The 16,999-nt window shown below is 32.8% G+C and overlaps 1 protein-coding gene across 11 annotated transcripts in view; it reads right to left on the bottom strand.

Moving 5' to 3' along the window:
- The window catches only part of by (focal adhesion protein tensin), a 947,366-nt gene that overhangs the window by 72,409 nt on the left and 857,958 nt on the right, over nucleotides 1–16,999 (bottom strand). For all 11 annotated transcript variants that reach the window (XM_081744677.1, XM_081744683.1, XM_081744695.1 and 8 more), the window contains one exon: nucleotides 14,010–15,420. In XM_081744677.1, the coding sequence (XP_081600803.1) occupies nucleotides 14,010–15,420 (1,411 nt within the window). The remainder of the gene's footprint in view (nucleotides 1–14,009; nucleotides 15,421–16,999) is intronic.

The raw sequence follows: 16,999 nt of genomic DNA, 5'->3' as shown, positions 1-16,999 counted from the left end.
ATCAAAACCTGGATTTTCTAGACATATATACTTTTGGAAATACAAAAATATACTGCAAGCAATCTCTTGATTGAGTAAATTGTGAAAATGATTTGTATATAAATTATTTGTTTACTCCTCCTATAGTACTAATTTGCTTATAACGTCTTAAAAATATAATTTTCAGTTCAATATATTTAAATGAAAATTAACTCATGATCCTTTAGCTGCATGACTTGTTAACTTCAATCCAATCTGACATAAGGTATGTAATATGGACAATCTATTACATGAGTTATTATTATACATTATGTATTTTAATAAAGTGTTCTAGTCTCGCATAAATATCATTAACTCACTATGCATATTGCATCTAACAAAATGTACCTGATGCAACATATGTGACGCATTTATATTTCATTGCATTGCTCCAACCGCCTCACGGACTTTCACTTTCACCCGACCTTCATCCGAATTGCTGTTTCTCCTCCAGAATATGCGAGAGAGGACACAGGTACCAGAGGAGAGAGACCGATCTTGGGATGGTCAAGGTCACTTGTAGGTAGACGTAGAGGACAATGTGCTAGAGAGATTTACATCCTTTCTCATCCTACGCGAAAATAATCAAATTCTGTTCTTGTAAATGACCGTCAAATTTCTCCTTCCTCTACCAACCTAATGCTCAATCGAACAACTTTTTGATGGCTTTAGAAATAAGTTGTAAAAATTAAAGTGAAGTTGTTGTTTCCTGTATTGTTTTAAAATATATTTTCAAGGATTATACAAGCGAAACTCTATAAGCTAAGTAATATTTAAAATTTCACATAAATTTAGTGTATTTTAGCTTTCCATTATTATAAAGCGTACACTCTCGCCAGGTATAACATCCTTTGGTAGTTCAAGATAGTCAGGAATAAGTAGGATAAAAAAGAAATATTAATGAAATTGTCTACATAAATGTACCTTCTTATATTAATAGACAGCTATTTCATTGTATTTTACACATTGTAGATTAGAAAAGAATAATTATATAAATACTAAAGCACGTAAAAACAATATATTTACAGAATTTCTCTTGATGGTTTCTTCCGTAAAGCATTCTAACCTAAAATATCTTCATTCACCTACTTATAATTGAAGAAGGTAGTTAAGAACACCGAAAATATGGGTTAAAGCACTTGTCTCTAACAAAACAAGTAAGGACGAATCACGTTTGCTTCCTTAATTTCAAGTATAAAGGTGTATATATATGTACCTTTATACTATGAACGAGTTTGATATAATTACTCGAGTTTGATATACTTTTCTTTTCAATCAAATTTATTTCTAGCTTTTTCTCATGGCGATGCAACTAGAGTGCGAAATCCTTTCCAGTGATGAAGAATATTCACAGGAATCTGTCTAGAAAAAAATTGTTGTTGACGGGCCTCTACCCTATCCTCCAATTCCAAACAATTGTGTACACTGGTTGCGACATTACTGAAAACATTGAAATTGTACACGTTGTTCGAACCAAGGATTTAATATTAACCATTCAGATACATAACTAATAATCAAGATGAAATTGGTTTAGTTTGGTAATAGCGATAGAATGGCCAACTGTCAATCCGTCATTACTTTATCTACAAGCCATATTTACTTACCATTTTTTTTAAACTTAAGATACGAGTATAAGCAATTTCGTGATTTAGAAGTAAATAGAAGTCAATTATATCATCAAATTATTATAGGCGCTTACATATATATAAGTAAAATGATATCAGTAAGTAGCCAAATGGAACTCAAGATAGAAAAGTTCACACTACAATGAAGGTACGAAAAAAAAAAGTATTTTGTATTAGAACGATTATGTGGGTGACAATGTTCACAATTTAAAGTTTAGTAGAAATACATTTTTCAAGATGCTAAATTCAGCATATAACTAGATAGGAATAGAATAATGATAAATAATATGTGTGATTCTTTACTATTCTACTAGCTGAACACAATGTTTTCAAAAATCATAGAATAACTTATTAATAACGGAAAGAGCTATCTAATACTTATAACTTGCATTACACATCTTCGCAAAATATTTCATGGGTCACAAAGCCATATGGCGTATTGTGCTAACAATTCGTAATAGTCTTTGTATTATAGTGTTGCAAATATAGTTGTGCTAATCGAGAATTATTTGTACATTATATTGTCTCAACAGTAAGCAAAAGATATCGATCTAATTAACACTTACGTACTTCAAGTACAGGCCAACTGAACACACCTCATTACTTAATTAACTGACAATATTATATGTTACCCCACATTACACCTCGTCTTAGCCATCATGAGGTTTCCTCTGCCAGAAGCCATCCTATTTATTTAGGAAAAGCTAAGAAAAATGGATGGTTGATTTTTCTTATCTAGCTTATCAACATCTTTAGCTAAACCTTTTATTCTTAAACTATGACTTTCCTAAAATTAGTTCGATTGGTTGCTCATCATTATTCACCCTAATTTCAATGTCTCATATTTCTGAAGTTTTATATTCCTATATTAAATCTACTAGCAAACTCTATGTTGTCTTGCTATATTGTGAATCTCAGTATATCTACATAATTTACTTTCTTATAACATTAGATATGTTGGTTTCTAGAACGTAATCGACAACAGAGGCATCTGTTTTATTTATATTTTGCCTATTATAAGTTTACCCATCATACGGAAAATAATATTCTAACTTCATGATTGGTGTATCATTATTACGATATTTTCTTTCTTTCTTTTAACGTTGGTTTAATTATCTTGCACTTAAATTAAATTATATTACTGAAGTCCAGAAGGGATATTATCACAATGCTTATTGGTTCCAACAGCCGTTATTTCAAGCTTCTAAAACCAAAGTTCGCTGCAATCAATTCAAACACTTTCTTAATAAATTCAGCATATAACAGTACACCAATATCGATAATTCTGTGATCAGATTGGGAATCGATTTCAATATCGTACATACCCAAAGCGAGTGTGCAAACCAATTATCTAACCGAGAATATATTTCGCAGATAAAAGCTTTCTTTACAAAAAGAAAATCAGAGAGAAAGATATTAACCGACTTCAACAGAAGCGTTAAAAAGTAGAGAATAATAAGTGTTTAAAAGTAGAAAGTAATAAAAGGTTAAAAAGCAGAAAATAATAAAGGTAATAAAAGGCAGAAAAAATTAATCCTATTAACTATAAAAAATTTTAAAGTTCGTGCCAAATCTAACAAATTAATGCTTCATAAGATTATCATCCAAACTGATTTTATACTAGGTATTAATTTGTTTGGCTTAGCACAGACTTCAAAAATGTTTATACGTACATAATAGTAATGGATTATTTTCTGCTTTATACCGCTTTCATTATTTTCTACTTTTTAGCACTCATATTATTTTTTCACATTTTATGCGCTTTAGTGGAAGTGTGTTATGTTAATATTCTTGTTTTTAGTTTTTCTTTTCTGCTTTTCAATACATTTTTGAAATCGGTTATTTTTATGGTAAGTTTGTTTAGCGTTTTTTCTGCTTTGCACCGCTTTTACTATTTTCTGCTTTGTAGCTTTTTTTATTATTTTTCTGCATTTTAGCGCTTTTGTGGAAGTTGTTAATGTTCTTGTTTTTAGTTTTTCTTTTCTGCTTTGCAATACATTTTTAATGTCAGTTATTTTTATAGTAAGTTTGTTTAATTTTTATACTTTTTCGTTTAGTTAGATACCTAAACTAAAGCAGAACACTACCTATAAAATTAGTCGGCCTAAGAAACATGTATACATTTAAATCGGTCTGTGCGTTACGAAATTATTTGTAAACGTACATGCGGTATTAACAATCAGCTGTTCAGGAGTTCCAAAACTGTGAGTTTCACGGTCTATCTCCATAAACTAGATCCTCGTGAAATTTACATGAGACCACTGGGAAAGTATACCTTTTAAAACAAAAGTAACCATTAAAATCGGCGCATCTATGTTAAAATTATGTGTGAACATACATATATATTAAAGTCGGTTAATTACAGTTTTCACATTGCACCCGTTGAGGTGTTTCATGGTAAACAAGTTCATGTTGTATATTAATCAATCAGATTATTATTATTATTATTATTATTATTATTATTATTATTATTATTATTATTATTATTATTATTATTATTATTATTATTATTATTATTATTATAATTTTAAAATCATGATTTCTAAATCGCACACTTCTACCTACTTGAAGTATCTCTTCATTATTTTATTTAGATATTTGTTTAAGATTTTCAGAGTAAGGATAATCAGTAGAGCAATCCAAAAGCATAAAAAGCATAATAGCAATTTAGACATATGGTTGGTACCTTGAACATGGTTGGGGTTATTTAAGGATCCAGAAGAAACTAATTTTAAAAGCATAATAAAGCATAATTTTAGAAAATAAAGCATAAAGCATAATTTAAAATATATAGCACAATTCTTGGAAAATTCTGTTTAATTGCAAGTTTAACATACTATATTAATATTTTTTAAAACCAATATTTACACAGCAAAATCATTGAGAACATAACAATGCAATAATGAAAAGCTAATTTTTATTTCTGAAAAATTTCTGTGTAATCCTTTGATGTGGAGAAAAAAAGGAAATGAATAAAACTTTCCGCCAACAACGAATAGTACACAAGAACTCCACACTATATTGTTATGTGTACCTCTTCAACTTGAGCACTTTCTGTATTTTTTGGTGATATCTTTTACTTTCCCTTTCTGTATATATGCACCTCTAAGGCACACACAAGTGAAACAAAAACTGACTCGAGTAAAGCATATCTCTTTACAATGCATTAAGTAGAAATTTCATTAAATATGAAAGAAACTGTTTGCATAAAATATTAATAAATAGATCAAGATATTTAGAATATTTAATGTATAGTAAATATTTTACATTATACACGATTAATATAAAACAATGACTGAAATTAACAATAAAGTACCATAAAGCATAATTGAAAAAAAATAAAGCATAATTACAAAAAAAATAAAGCATAATGTGGGTTGCTCTAATAATTAGTCATAAGTGTGGTTATCTTTAAACTTACAAAATGCGTATCTACATATTTGATGACATTATACAATAATAATAATAATAATAATAATAATAATAATAATAATAATAATAATAATAATAATAATAATAATAATAATAATAATAATAATAATAATAATAATAATAATAATAAAGAGTAGACAGTATTTCTTTTTCTCGTTTTTGTTTCTTTAGTCATTTTTTGAAGTTTAAATTCCATTTATCATGTTGGAAATATAACTTGATTCTATTTATGATATAACAGTTTGATAAGGATATTTCTTATCAAGTCCTCACATGATCAAGATTATCATATTTAGTTTATATTAAATAAGTGTCTTAAAATGACAAGTAGAAGTTTGACTCCTGTAGGATGTCAAACTGCTTAATCCAAAGTGTTTTATTAAAACAGCGAGTCAAGATTTTTGTATTATTATTCTGTTTCTGTTTTCTCGTAAATAGTACTTAATTTCTTTAAAAAATCAAACGAGAGAGAAAGAGAGAAAATGAGGGGAAGGAGAACAGATAAACTTAGAACGGGAACTTTTTTTTACCTGCTGTCAATTATACATATTATTAACCGACTTTGAAAAAAAGAGGAGGTTCTTAATTCGACCCGTTTATAATACTTACACTGAGGAAATTGACAGAAGAAACAATTTGAGTTGGAAAACCAAATTATGTAACATTTGTAGACTTGAAGAAAACGTCTAATAATATTGAATGGAACTATAAAGAGCGACGAATAATATATAAATTGTACAAATAACAAAAGACAACTGACGTAGAAGAAGAAGAAGAAGAGAGAACCAACAATTCAGAAAAGATTGTGATAAGGAGGCTCAATGTTACCAATTTTGTTTAATTTTATATTGAAGGAACAATGAAAGGAATAATGCACATCCAAGTCTAGGAATAACTATTAATGTATAGAGAATACATATACTTAGGTTTGTGGAGAATATCGCGCTGTTGGCAGAGAGTAAAATGCAGATGTAAATGAAATGCACTAGATGTTTAGCAATTTCATCATAAATATGCAAAAGTTATGAGCAAGGGAATGCAAAAGTTATGAGATGCGAAGAAAGAAGAAAAAAATAAAAGATCAAAATAGATTAGCTGATGGAAAATGTGTAGGAGTTCTGTTACTCAGAAAGCAAAAAGATATCCGATAGTAAATGCAAACAAGGAGTAAATTACAGAATAGTTCAGAAGAAGAAGGCATTTGGATACAACAAATGCTTCTGACTGGAAATAACGACTTAGAACTTAAGAAAAGGACAATTAAAGCATATGTATGAAGTGTGGCGTTGTGTGGATATCGACCATGGACTCTAGGGCAAGAAAAATGGAAAATGGAAGTCTTCAAAATGTGATGCTGGAGAAGAATGTTGAAAAATATATGAATGAATAAGGAGAGACGAGATATTATGATTGGATATAGTATGAGACATAAATGAATCACGCTATTGACTACATGTATTAAAGGAATGATAGAAAGAAAAACATCGAGAGAAGGCTACAACTGAAATATACGGAGTATGGACCAAATAATACAAGATATAAAGAAGAAAAACTACAAGGGAATGAAAAGTCTGGCTCAGGATGGAGAAGAAAGGAAAGTTGTATCAAATCAGTCGAGAGATTGCTGACTCAAAAAGGAGAAAATATTTACAAGAATATCTCATTATTGTAGACATACTATACTTAAATATAAAAACAAGTAATAACAGATCTCAGAGGTTTACAACGGCAAGGTTTTATTGTTCTTCCCACAACCATTTATACAGTATATTTACAGTATTTACGAAGAATTAGCCTTCCTTGAAGAGGTATTACAAAGAAAATATTTTTAAGATGTTATTTACTTATTACAATATTTTAACTGTCGTTTCGTTTCTTTCACCGCTATTATTATCAGAATAACACAGTCTTGTTGTGTGTTATAATATACACATTAAGTGCCTGTAATATATTTTTTCCATTAGTAAGCCAATAAAGGCGACGTTATTAAAATTGTTTCCTCACAGTCAAGGGGCCAATGTGAGTGCCTTGAGCACATGCGAAATAAGGGTTTCATTCTTGATGGAGCTACCTTGCTTCGGATGCAAATTTCAGTAGTAATCCGGATCCTACTTTAGATTGAATAAATACTGTCTAGGTGATAGGAAAAACATCTCTAATTTTCAATCAATAAATGACGTCGTTAAGACAAACAAACAAACAAACAAACAAAAAAACTTCCCTTCTATATTGAAACTGATACGTATTAATCAACTTTGAAACTTTTACAAGGCTAGCTGACAACAGACGGAAACGCACCTTTTAAGAAAACTCCAGTCTTTATTCATTTAATTATTTAGTTACAATAATGTTAATCGGTGACAATTTGAAATTTTTTTAAAAAAAGAAGACTTTAAAACTATTACTTGCCACCTTTTCTGAGACACTAATAAATATATTTAGAAAGTGTACGTATCTTGTTTCCATTAAGCTGTTAAATTAAGCCAGGGTCTCGAGTCGAAGTAGGCGTACGCACTACCTACTTGTAAATTCCAGAATGTTAAAACATACGTGATATGAATATACAAAAAATACAAGACAACTAATGGTAAAACATAATCACGCCCTTTCAAATACAACTTAGCCTCTGTGATATGCCGTCATCATTACGTCATTCTATTTCATTGCCTCTTTGGTATGTATATCATGTAGAACATATACGCAAAAGTCTTATTGCATTTAATAGATCACGTAAGATCATCCTATGCTATAAGCTTATGTGCACTGGAAACCTTCAGAATACCCAACTCACGCTTTTAAAGATACAACCAAAATGATTCCTGACAAAAATAGGCGCGATGACTAGAGTATCGTAAGAAAGAATTACATTCCATTTAAATCTAATTTTAGTCCCTATACGGATCATTGAAGATTAAAAATAAATCTATGTGCGGAATGTTTGATATGCCAAGAAAAAAAGGAGAGTTTTGATGGCTCAAGATTTAGGTGGTGAGCCCCTACCTCCTAACGAATAACTCTCCATATTAAGCCAAATCTCTAAAAACCTATATAAATACATCTCCTTAACATTTTCTACAGTATTCTAAAATACGATTATTATTTTAAAAATATATATATTGGGGCATTATCTTAAAGATTTTAAAAAAAATCTATTATTATTTTCAGTTCAGGGAATTGTCAAAGACAACCTCTGTGGACACGATCATTAGATTATATTGATGCGAGAGAAAGTTAGGAGACTTTGAAAGTATCAGGTATCAATTATTTCATTCTTACTACCAGTATAAATAATATCTTATTGTTAGATAATAATGATACAAATACTGTACTATTACATATTACCAGTAGCTCTGATCTTTAAGAGCCTGACTTACTAAAAATAATACAAAATGCACCATATTTTCTCTTGCTTGCTTTCATAAGTGAAAGGATAACGAAATGCAAGTTACCACAATCATAGATGTTATTCTACAACAGAAAATATGAACCTGAAGAATTTTGAGTGTTGCCATCCACAGAAATGACTTTTTAAATAACATTATTATTTAATTTTAATAACTATATTTTAAAACTAGTTTGTTTATTACAAATTAAATACAATTATTATTTATAAAGTAGTTCACAGGATATCAAGACAACATAATACATAATCAAATGCAGTTGAGTTCCTTCCTCTAGTCGCTGCCTTATCTTGGATTTTGGGGAAACTGTTATTTTGGCAATATTGTAATATCTACGGATAGCAACACTAAAAATTCTTCAGATTCAATTTTCTGTTGTAGAATAACATTATCTATGATTGTGGCAAATTGCATTTCATTATTTCCTTTCACTTATGAAAAACAGCAAGAGAAAATATGGTACAGTTTGTATTATTTTTAGTGTGTCAGGCTCTTAACACTTAATTTTGAAACGTATTTTCAGATATTTCAATATACGCAATAAATAATAATAATAATAATAATAATAATAATAATAATAATAATAATAATAATAATAATAATAATAATAATAATACAGTTTTGTCGGAATGGAACTAAAGAATGATCCTAGTTTCTCTATTAACGTTTTAAAATGAAATAAAAGCATAAGATTGGTATCATTTGCTAGTATTATAATTAGATCAACAAAATACTTTTCCAAAACGATTTTTTAAATTTATTTATTTATTAGAACTAATGTTGTAATACTACAGAGATGTGATGAAAATCAAACTTCTTACAGTAATAGGTGGAGAACTTTGTGCCTAGTATCTTCACTTGAGTAATTTTTTCATCATTCATATGCACTTACATTCAACATCTGTATTCCTTAGCGTCATGCCATAACCATGGAAGATTAAAAGTTTCAATTTCATTCAAATAGACTTAACTTCAAAAGCTCAAAATGCTTTCCCTTTTTTTCCTTTAATCTATCCTTGAGATATATCGAGAAGTCTAATTCACATACAAAAAAACTGTACCCAAGTATCCAATCTTTAAAATTACGTATTGTAGTAACGCGTAAAGCTTATGGAAAGTTAAAAAGTATAGTTTACGACAATTTCTCACATGCATATAAAATGTATCTATCACGAATTCCCGTTAGGCATTCCACTTTATATCGGGTTGTATTAGTATCAAATGTTACTTAAAAAAAAAAAAAAGTAACCCTCCTGACCTCGCACTGCTTCCAAGGTCAAGTAAGAAGAAAGATTGTGTGTTCTTAATTTGACCACATTCCTTTGAACTTTAAAAGGAGTAAATGGCGTCCCATTTGGTTACAAATACAAAAACAACTTTCTACTGTATATTTCTCTATTTCTCTCTTTATAGTTTGTCTTGAACTGTAGTATGAGCTCTTTTTTTTTTTCTTATACACGCAGAAAATTCGGTTTATCAAATATTCTCTTGTATTTACGTGTGTGTCTGTCCGGGAGACAGAAAATCCAAGAACTATTTGATGGATCTCGATCAGTTTGAGCCACGGTGTAGAGACTCAGAAGTTAATAATCGAGTTCGATGATAGACGTGATCCATCAAGTTGATATCGAGATATGGACAATCAGCAAATCGGTTTTCCTACGTATTTCTACGAGAGTAATTATGGCTATTATCCTTGCTTGCTAGACTATTCGCAGCGCTGTTTAGATCAGCGGGTTCGTATAATTCTCAGGATAAAATACTAATGACTCCGTGACATAAACACTAAAATGAAACTAAATGATTTTCTACTCGACTAATCTAAAGACTTCTATTTTCAAATTTGCATTCATTTTAATGTATACATTATTTAATTTCAGGTAAAATGTTACGATTTAAGCCTTGGGTTGGTAAAATTTATCCTAATAAGAGTTCGGTTTACGGAAACACAGACTTCCTGACGTATTTGTTATGTATAGTGGTAGTAAAGGCACCAGCAAAAATGGGTACAGACATCTTAATGTTCTTTCTTCTTTCGTCAGTAACTTCAAAACAAGTTAACTCATCTATTTTATGTATATACTAGCAGAATACCCGTTCTTCGCATGGGAAGAGTACTTTTCATTTTTGATATAAAGGGCTGAATTTGGATTTAAAGTGCATGGGAAGTGTCACTGTTCGTCTCAGCGACTCCGAAAACTATGGATTCGACACTAATATCGGTCATTTTCGATCATTTATATGTATCCCTCTCCCCCAAGTTGCAGCGTCAAAGTGAAACGATAAAAATCATCCCAGGTCCGAACCTCATCTATGTGTCAAATTTGATCGAGATCGGTCGGGTGGTTCAAGAGGTATTAAGTCACAAACATGGTCACTTTCAATTTTATATAAAATATATTTATTTATTTATTTATTTTGTTCGTCTTAGAGAGAAGATAATTCTCTGGACACTATCGAAAACTTGTATTATAATTCGTCTATTCGTTTGGAAGTTATTGACAAAAGACGATTTCCAACTGAATGGTCTATGACGTCACAGTTCGGTGCTCTCCTTCTCGCTAAACCACACGGACAGGAGAAAGAACACGCAGGGAACCTAATGTTGATAGAAGTGAGTGATGGACAGGCAAACAAGAACAACCATTGCCAGTGGTTTTGCAGTTATATACTACTCGTGAATACATGTCTAAGCGCACACTGCCAACACTTGTTTATTCCATTCCCTTGCCTCATCCCTTCCCCTCCTTTGCTCAATGTATTTCTCTCTGCTATTTCGATGTATTTCTTTGATTGTAAAAGCACATTCCTACATCATACACCGGCCAGTTGGAAAATTATTGATGTGTACCATACGTTTACTAGTGGACGATTTGTGATTTTATCGGAGGAGGAAATGACTGTAGTAACTCTACTATCTTAATAATCTTATAGGTGCTTGCCAACAGCACCCCAGAAAATTATTTAGTAATACTTTGCACTAATTTAAATCTCGCATTAAAAACAAAAATCTTTCTTTCAACAACCTTTAGCCCATTGTTCATAATTGAAGATTGGTTGTTTAAAATGTAATTACGACATCAAATGTGGTACACAAACCAACTTCATTTTAAGTTGAATTATAACACCAAACTCTTAAGGAAATTAAGATTTTGGCTTACATAAATCAGTTGAATAGACAAGATGAATGAAATTCTTGCAGGTTTAATGATTTGTCAGTTAGTTTGTTAAGTGTATTGAGATGCTTAGACATGACCCATTTTCTTGCTGAGTTTTCTGCATCAAAGGAAGTTAATAAAGTACTTTTTTTTAAAAAAAAAAAGTTTGAAACCATTGAAAAAAATCTAATTTATTCCTTTGCTCAGGGTACTGAATTTGCGTTCACATTCAGCTGTAGATAAAGATTAGCTAAAACTGAGACATTTACGAGAAAGATGATGAGAGAAATGAGAAGGAAATATTTTTTGTTGAAGAAAGTATTTGACAGTAAAAGCAGTGAATGGAGAAGTAAATGAAAATAAAAATGTGGATGATTCGGAAGGGCACAAGAACCAAAAATGTATTCTTTTAGGTCATAACCTGGATTGAAAGGAAATGCTATCAAGATTTCTAAAATTAACTCAACTGAGCCAGTGGCGTCATTTGGGGATTAAGGTGTGCTCTTCTTGATGTTTTTTCTTTGTAGGTATATGTTGACAAAGGTTGATTTTTAAGCGCATTTTATCACTTTCCTTCCATTCACTTCCTACCTTTCATTAGTCTATTCGATATCCTTTCTATTAATGGTTTGAAGAGTGGCTTAGTGGTAGAGCGCTTATCTCTGGTGCGTGAGGTCCCTGGTTTGATTCCTGGCTAAGTAAGTTTGTGGTGGACAACATCGTGTTCGTGAGTTTTTTTCCAGAGTACTCCCGTTTCCTCTCACATTCTCATTCCATCAATTCTTCCATCATCATTCACTTGCCTTAATCATCAGTCTCCCTTAGCCTAACAGGCATTATTGTAGGACGTTAAAATGAAAGATTATCTATTGATGGTTTGCCAGGAATTGGGTACATTGTTTGTTTGTGGCATGATTTTCTTTTCGCTGGAAACTGAACGATAGAAACTCGGGGGGGGGGGGGGATAAATAAAACTAGGGCATTCAGTACCCCTTTATGGAGGATTAGGTTATATAAGAATTCCTGTTTCGCCTATATTTAAGATGAGACAGAGATATAAATTGCCAGTAGGACTGAAGGGAAAACAAGAATACGCTAAACAGGAATGAATCGGTAAAAATAATATAGTTTACACGTCCAGTGGGTGGGAAATATCTCTCCTTAGTTAAATAAGGTGTATCATTCATTACCAGAGAAAAAATATGGTTCAAGACAGGGAGTGAAATCCCACCCATTCACCCTTCAACTGATACTCTAGTGTTTACTCACTTTTGCTAGTACAAATTGCACACATATATATAAAATTACATTACATAATTACAGAATGTATCGCAAGAAGATTATATAATGAATTACAATTATTAATTCAGCTTATTATTCGTTTCCATGAAATTTTCGTCGTGGGGTTTATAGATACTGTATTTATAATCTCTTCAAGTAAGTATATCTTATTTGAAGTTCCCAATAACAATTAATGTAACCGTAAACCTTAGAAACTTAAATTCATATTTTCTAGCATAGTCCATTCCATCAGCAAATAAATTTTAATATGAAATATTCCACGAGTGTTCTTTGTGTAATTTATAAATTTCGGTTCTGCAGATCAATTTTACAATTTAGTTTCTTATATTACATGAAACAAGTTATTTTCTTCTCAACTCAGCTATTAACTATAGTGAACTGATGTAATGATTTAATGCAGCTCTGAAGAAGCACTTTGTTTCATAAAATAAATCATATATCTTACGTGGAATGATAGTTTTCGTTATATTAACAGAATACACAACTACAAGAGAAGATATTTTTTAATAGATTTTGTATTTTCATCTTGATCTGAACTTCGGTTATCTATTTTCGTTAGAATAACTCATATAATCATTTCTTTCTTATCTTAAATTGTTATAAATAAAAGAAAACTAAATTTAATGCCAGGTATCACACTACGAAATTCAGACCAGATTGTCTACCAGATACAATAACACTTGTTTAATCACAGAATTGAGACGCCTAGTATCAAAATCCGCCACAGCCATTTCGCTTACTTTCGAGTAATCTCGCAAAACGTGCAGTGAAGCTCCATATACACGCATACAAAGTCCCATATTTGAATTTTTTTTTTTTTTTTTTTAAGTATTAAGCTTTTAAACAAAATATTGTTTCCATGGAATTCCTTTAGATCAAACATATAACAAGCGATATATAACTCAATTTCAGTTTAAGAAAAAAAAAAAATGGATTTGGCGGCTTTGATACTAGGCGCCTCAATTCTAAAAAGTATCAAAAGGAATATCACTCACTTAAGAAAAGAAAAAAAAAAGAACGAAAGAAAGAAAAATTAATGGCATGCCTTTGTTAAGTAATGAGAGAGTACTCACCTATCCAGTGCTCCTCCTCCTCCCACATTTCCAGCTACGTAGGGAGAGCCATACGTATTGTAGGACGGTGAATTGTTGTAAGATGAAGCATTCTGGGAGTAGATACTTTGTTGGTAATGTATGCTGCTGGATGATGGCGGAGTTGTCCCATATCCTGTAGAATGACTTGGTGTGCTATATGATACGGGTTGAGGATAGCCGGAGGTTCCTGCAGACATTCTTGTAGGAGATGCTCTCTCTGGGCTCGTTCTTGTAGGCGACTGGCGCTGTGCGACTCTTGAAGTTCCTGTGGACGGCGGCGTTGCTGACGTCACTGTGTTCTTTGCCAGAGCCTTCCGTACAAGACTTGGACTTGCAAGGCCTGGATGATTCTGCAATGCTTCTTTGGAATCTCTTCGAGGTGGAGGAGGACTGGCAGCAGTTGCAAACTGTTTTCGTTGAAGAACTGGACTTCCTGGAACAACTCCATAGGTGAACGGCCTACTGTCTTGTCTCGCATGATAAGGAATGTCCGATTCGTCTGTGTCACTGTGGAAATCTAGTCGACGGGTTGTCGAAGAGTGTCCAGTAGGGTTTGTAGGTGAGGGGTAGCCGTTGGTAAGGTATGACGAATTTTGGGGGTAACGAGTGGTAGTAGATGTCACTGAATACGACGAAGAGCGGGTCATTTCGTTGGTTTTTGGTGTCGAAAAGTCAAAGTCTACTTTCAAACTATCAAGATCTAAATCCAGGTCCTCCAAACCTGGTCTCTGACTCGGTTTGAGGTCAGGAATGTTCTCGACTGTTAACAACATATCGTTAAGAAGCTCGTCCAAAGCCCGGTGGTCCGCTAACGATGGACCCGCTGCGGGCTGCGGGTGTACTTCGGCTCTCGTTTCGACGCCCGTTTGGTGCAGTCCGTTCGGTAACGTTTGATGGGAGTTGATTGAGGACGGGACTGGCGGAGGTGCGGATCCAAACGTTGCTGCTGAAGATGAACCAGCAGATCTACCGGAGTGAGGTGGGGAAGAAGAACTTCCACTTAAATGTCCGTCTCTATGCGGTCCGTTCCCTGCTGATGAAATCCCCGAGTCCATGGACACTGTATGTGGGCTGTTTACAAACACATCTGGCGTCGCTGTACTCCCGTTCTGTACAACACTGGAACCCACTCCACTACTGATACCACTAGCACCAAGAACAACACCACCACTAGCAATTGCACCACTAGTACTATTACTGACACCACTACTACTGGCACCACCAGGGGCTATAACACTGTCGCCACCGTCCACAGGAGTCGCCTCTGTACTGCTACTTGTAGTTGCGTGTGTTGAAGTTGGTGTTGTTGGCTTCTTGGTCACAGTTGCATACAAGGAACCATCCAGCGGTCCGTATGTATGACTGACTGCCGCTCCAGCCTCAGCTGAATCTGAAACAAGGCAAACACACATTAACTCACTCACTAGGACAAGAGCGGAGAACGAGAGGAAAAGCGGGGACGAAAAACAGAACAGGGGGAAAGGGAGGAGCTACAAGTAGTGACGTCAAACAACCACGACGCCCCCGGACCCGTTACAGAGTTACTAGGTTGTTACGTGGTGACTTGCCGATTACCAAACAAGGCCAGGGTCACTCTTTTACAAGAAGAACCCGCCTTATTATGATTTTTCTGTTCTTTTCACTACTAATCTTTCTATACTATGCATAAATTCAAATGCACACACGCATACATACACGCAGTCTCTGTCTCAAGTATTTTTCTTCTTTCCTTCCTTTCTTTTTTCTTTCTCTTTTTTCTCGTCTCAAGATGAGAAAGAAGCTATGCATACATCTGTCACTAAAAACAGGCGGCGAAGTAAAAGAAACACCGCATCCAGGCGGAAGAAAACAACCCGTGGTAGGAAGGAACCTCCCTCTTGAGATTCAAAAATAGCACCTAACCAAAATAGATCGACATCGTAGCACATATTGAAAAAAAGGAGACGAGTTAAAAGGAGAGAAGAAGAACATGAGTGCTGAAGGATTGATTCTCGGGTATCTAAATATCTCTCGCTTTCAAAATTCATCGTTTGTATCAGAGCTTACTTTGGATCTATTAAGAAAGGAAAAAAAAAATCGGCCTTTTATTAAATTCTGTCTGTGCTGAAGTATCGCACACAATTGCTGAAAAATATTACTATTGAATACACTGTCTAGATTTATAGTTTCGAGTGAACTTCTTTCTTATTAATAAATTATACTGCACTCAAGACTTGTAGACTATTATCTGTTCCAAATCACGTCTAAACCGTCATAAACAAAGCCATGAGTAACTAAAATACTCTGATTGGCTCTTGACCTACCGACGAATGTACTCCTCCCTAATATAGTTAATCACATTTAATTATTACTTTTACCACGAAACAACCTACAAAACTATGACATTATTATAACTGATAAAACTATAAAACACTTACATAGGTAATGCATATACACATAATAAAAAATATTGCAATGAAATAATAGAACAAACTATTAATTATATTTTATTTATGAATGAAATAATAGAAATAGTACATTTAAGAGTACGCCGTGACTATGGTGCCAATTCAAATGTATAGATAGGTGTTTTCTGCTCTTTCTGCCACAAGCACTCTGCACGACACGACACATGATTATTATCAAAATGAACGTACACAATTTCTTAGAAAGTTCTTTTAACTTACAAAGTTTCACTACTTTACCGTTAACTATTTTGGACGTCACTTTAGGAAGGCTTATCATTGGTTGATAAAGACTTTAATGTCCCTTGTCGGCCAACAGATTATATAAGATGAGAGCCATTGTTTAAAGGGAGATCAGAACCATCACTCGGGTTTGTATATGAGGAAAGGAACCCCCACCGAAAACTTGGAACAACAGGTGTTAGCAACTAGAAGTCATGAAGGTCAAGTTATTGTTAAACATTTTTAAAGAAGAATTGAGGAGGTGAGCGCAACAGTGGTCTAACTCACATTTTTAAAAATGGA

Source organism: Thermobia domestica, chromosome 2 (assembly GCF_964235325.1).
Source record: "Thermobia domestica chromosome 2, izTheDome1.hap1.1, whole genome shotgun sequence".
Lineage (NCBI taxonomy): Eukaryota > Metazoa > Arthropoda > Insecta > Zygentoma > Lepismatidae > Thermobia > Thermobia domestica.
Note: the sequence above shows the minus strand (reverse complement) of the source record. Positions and strands in the feature narration are given on the sequence as shown.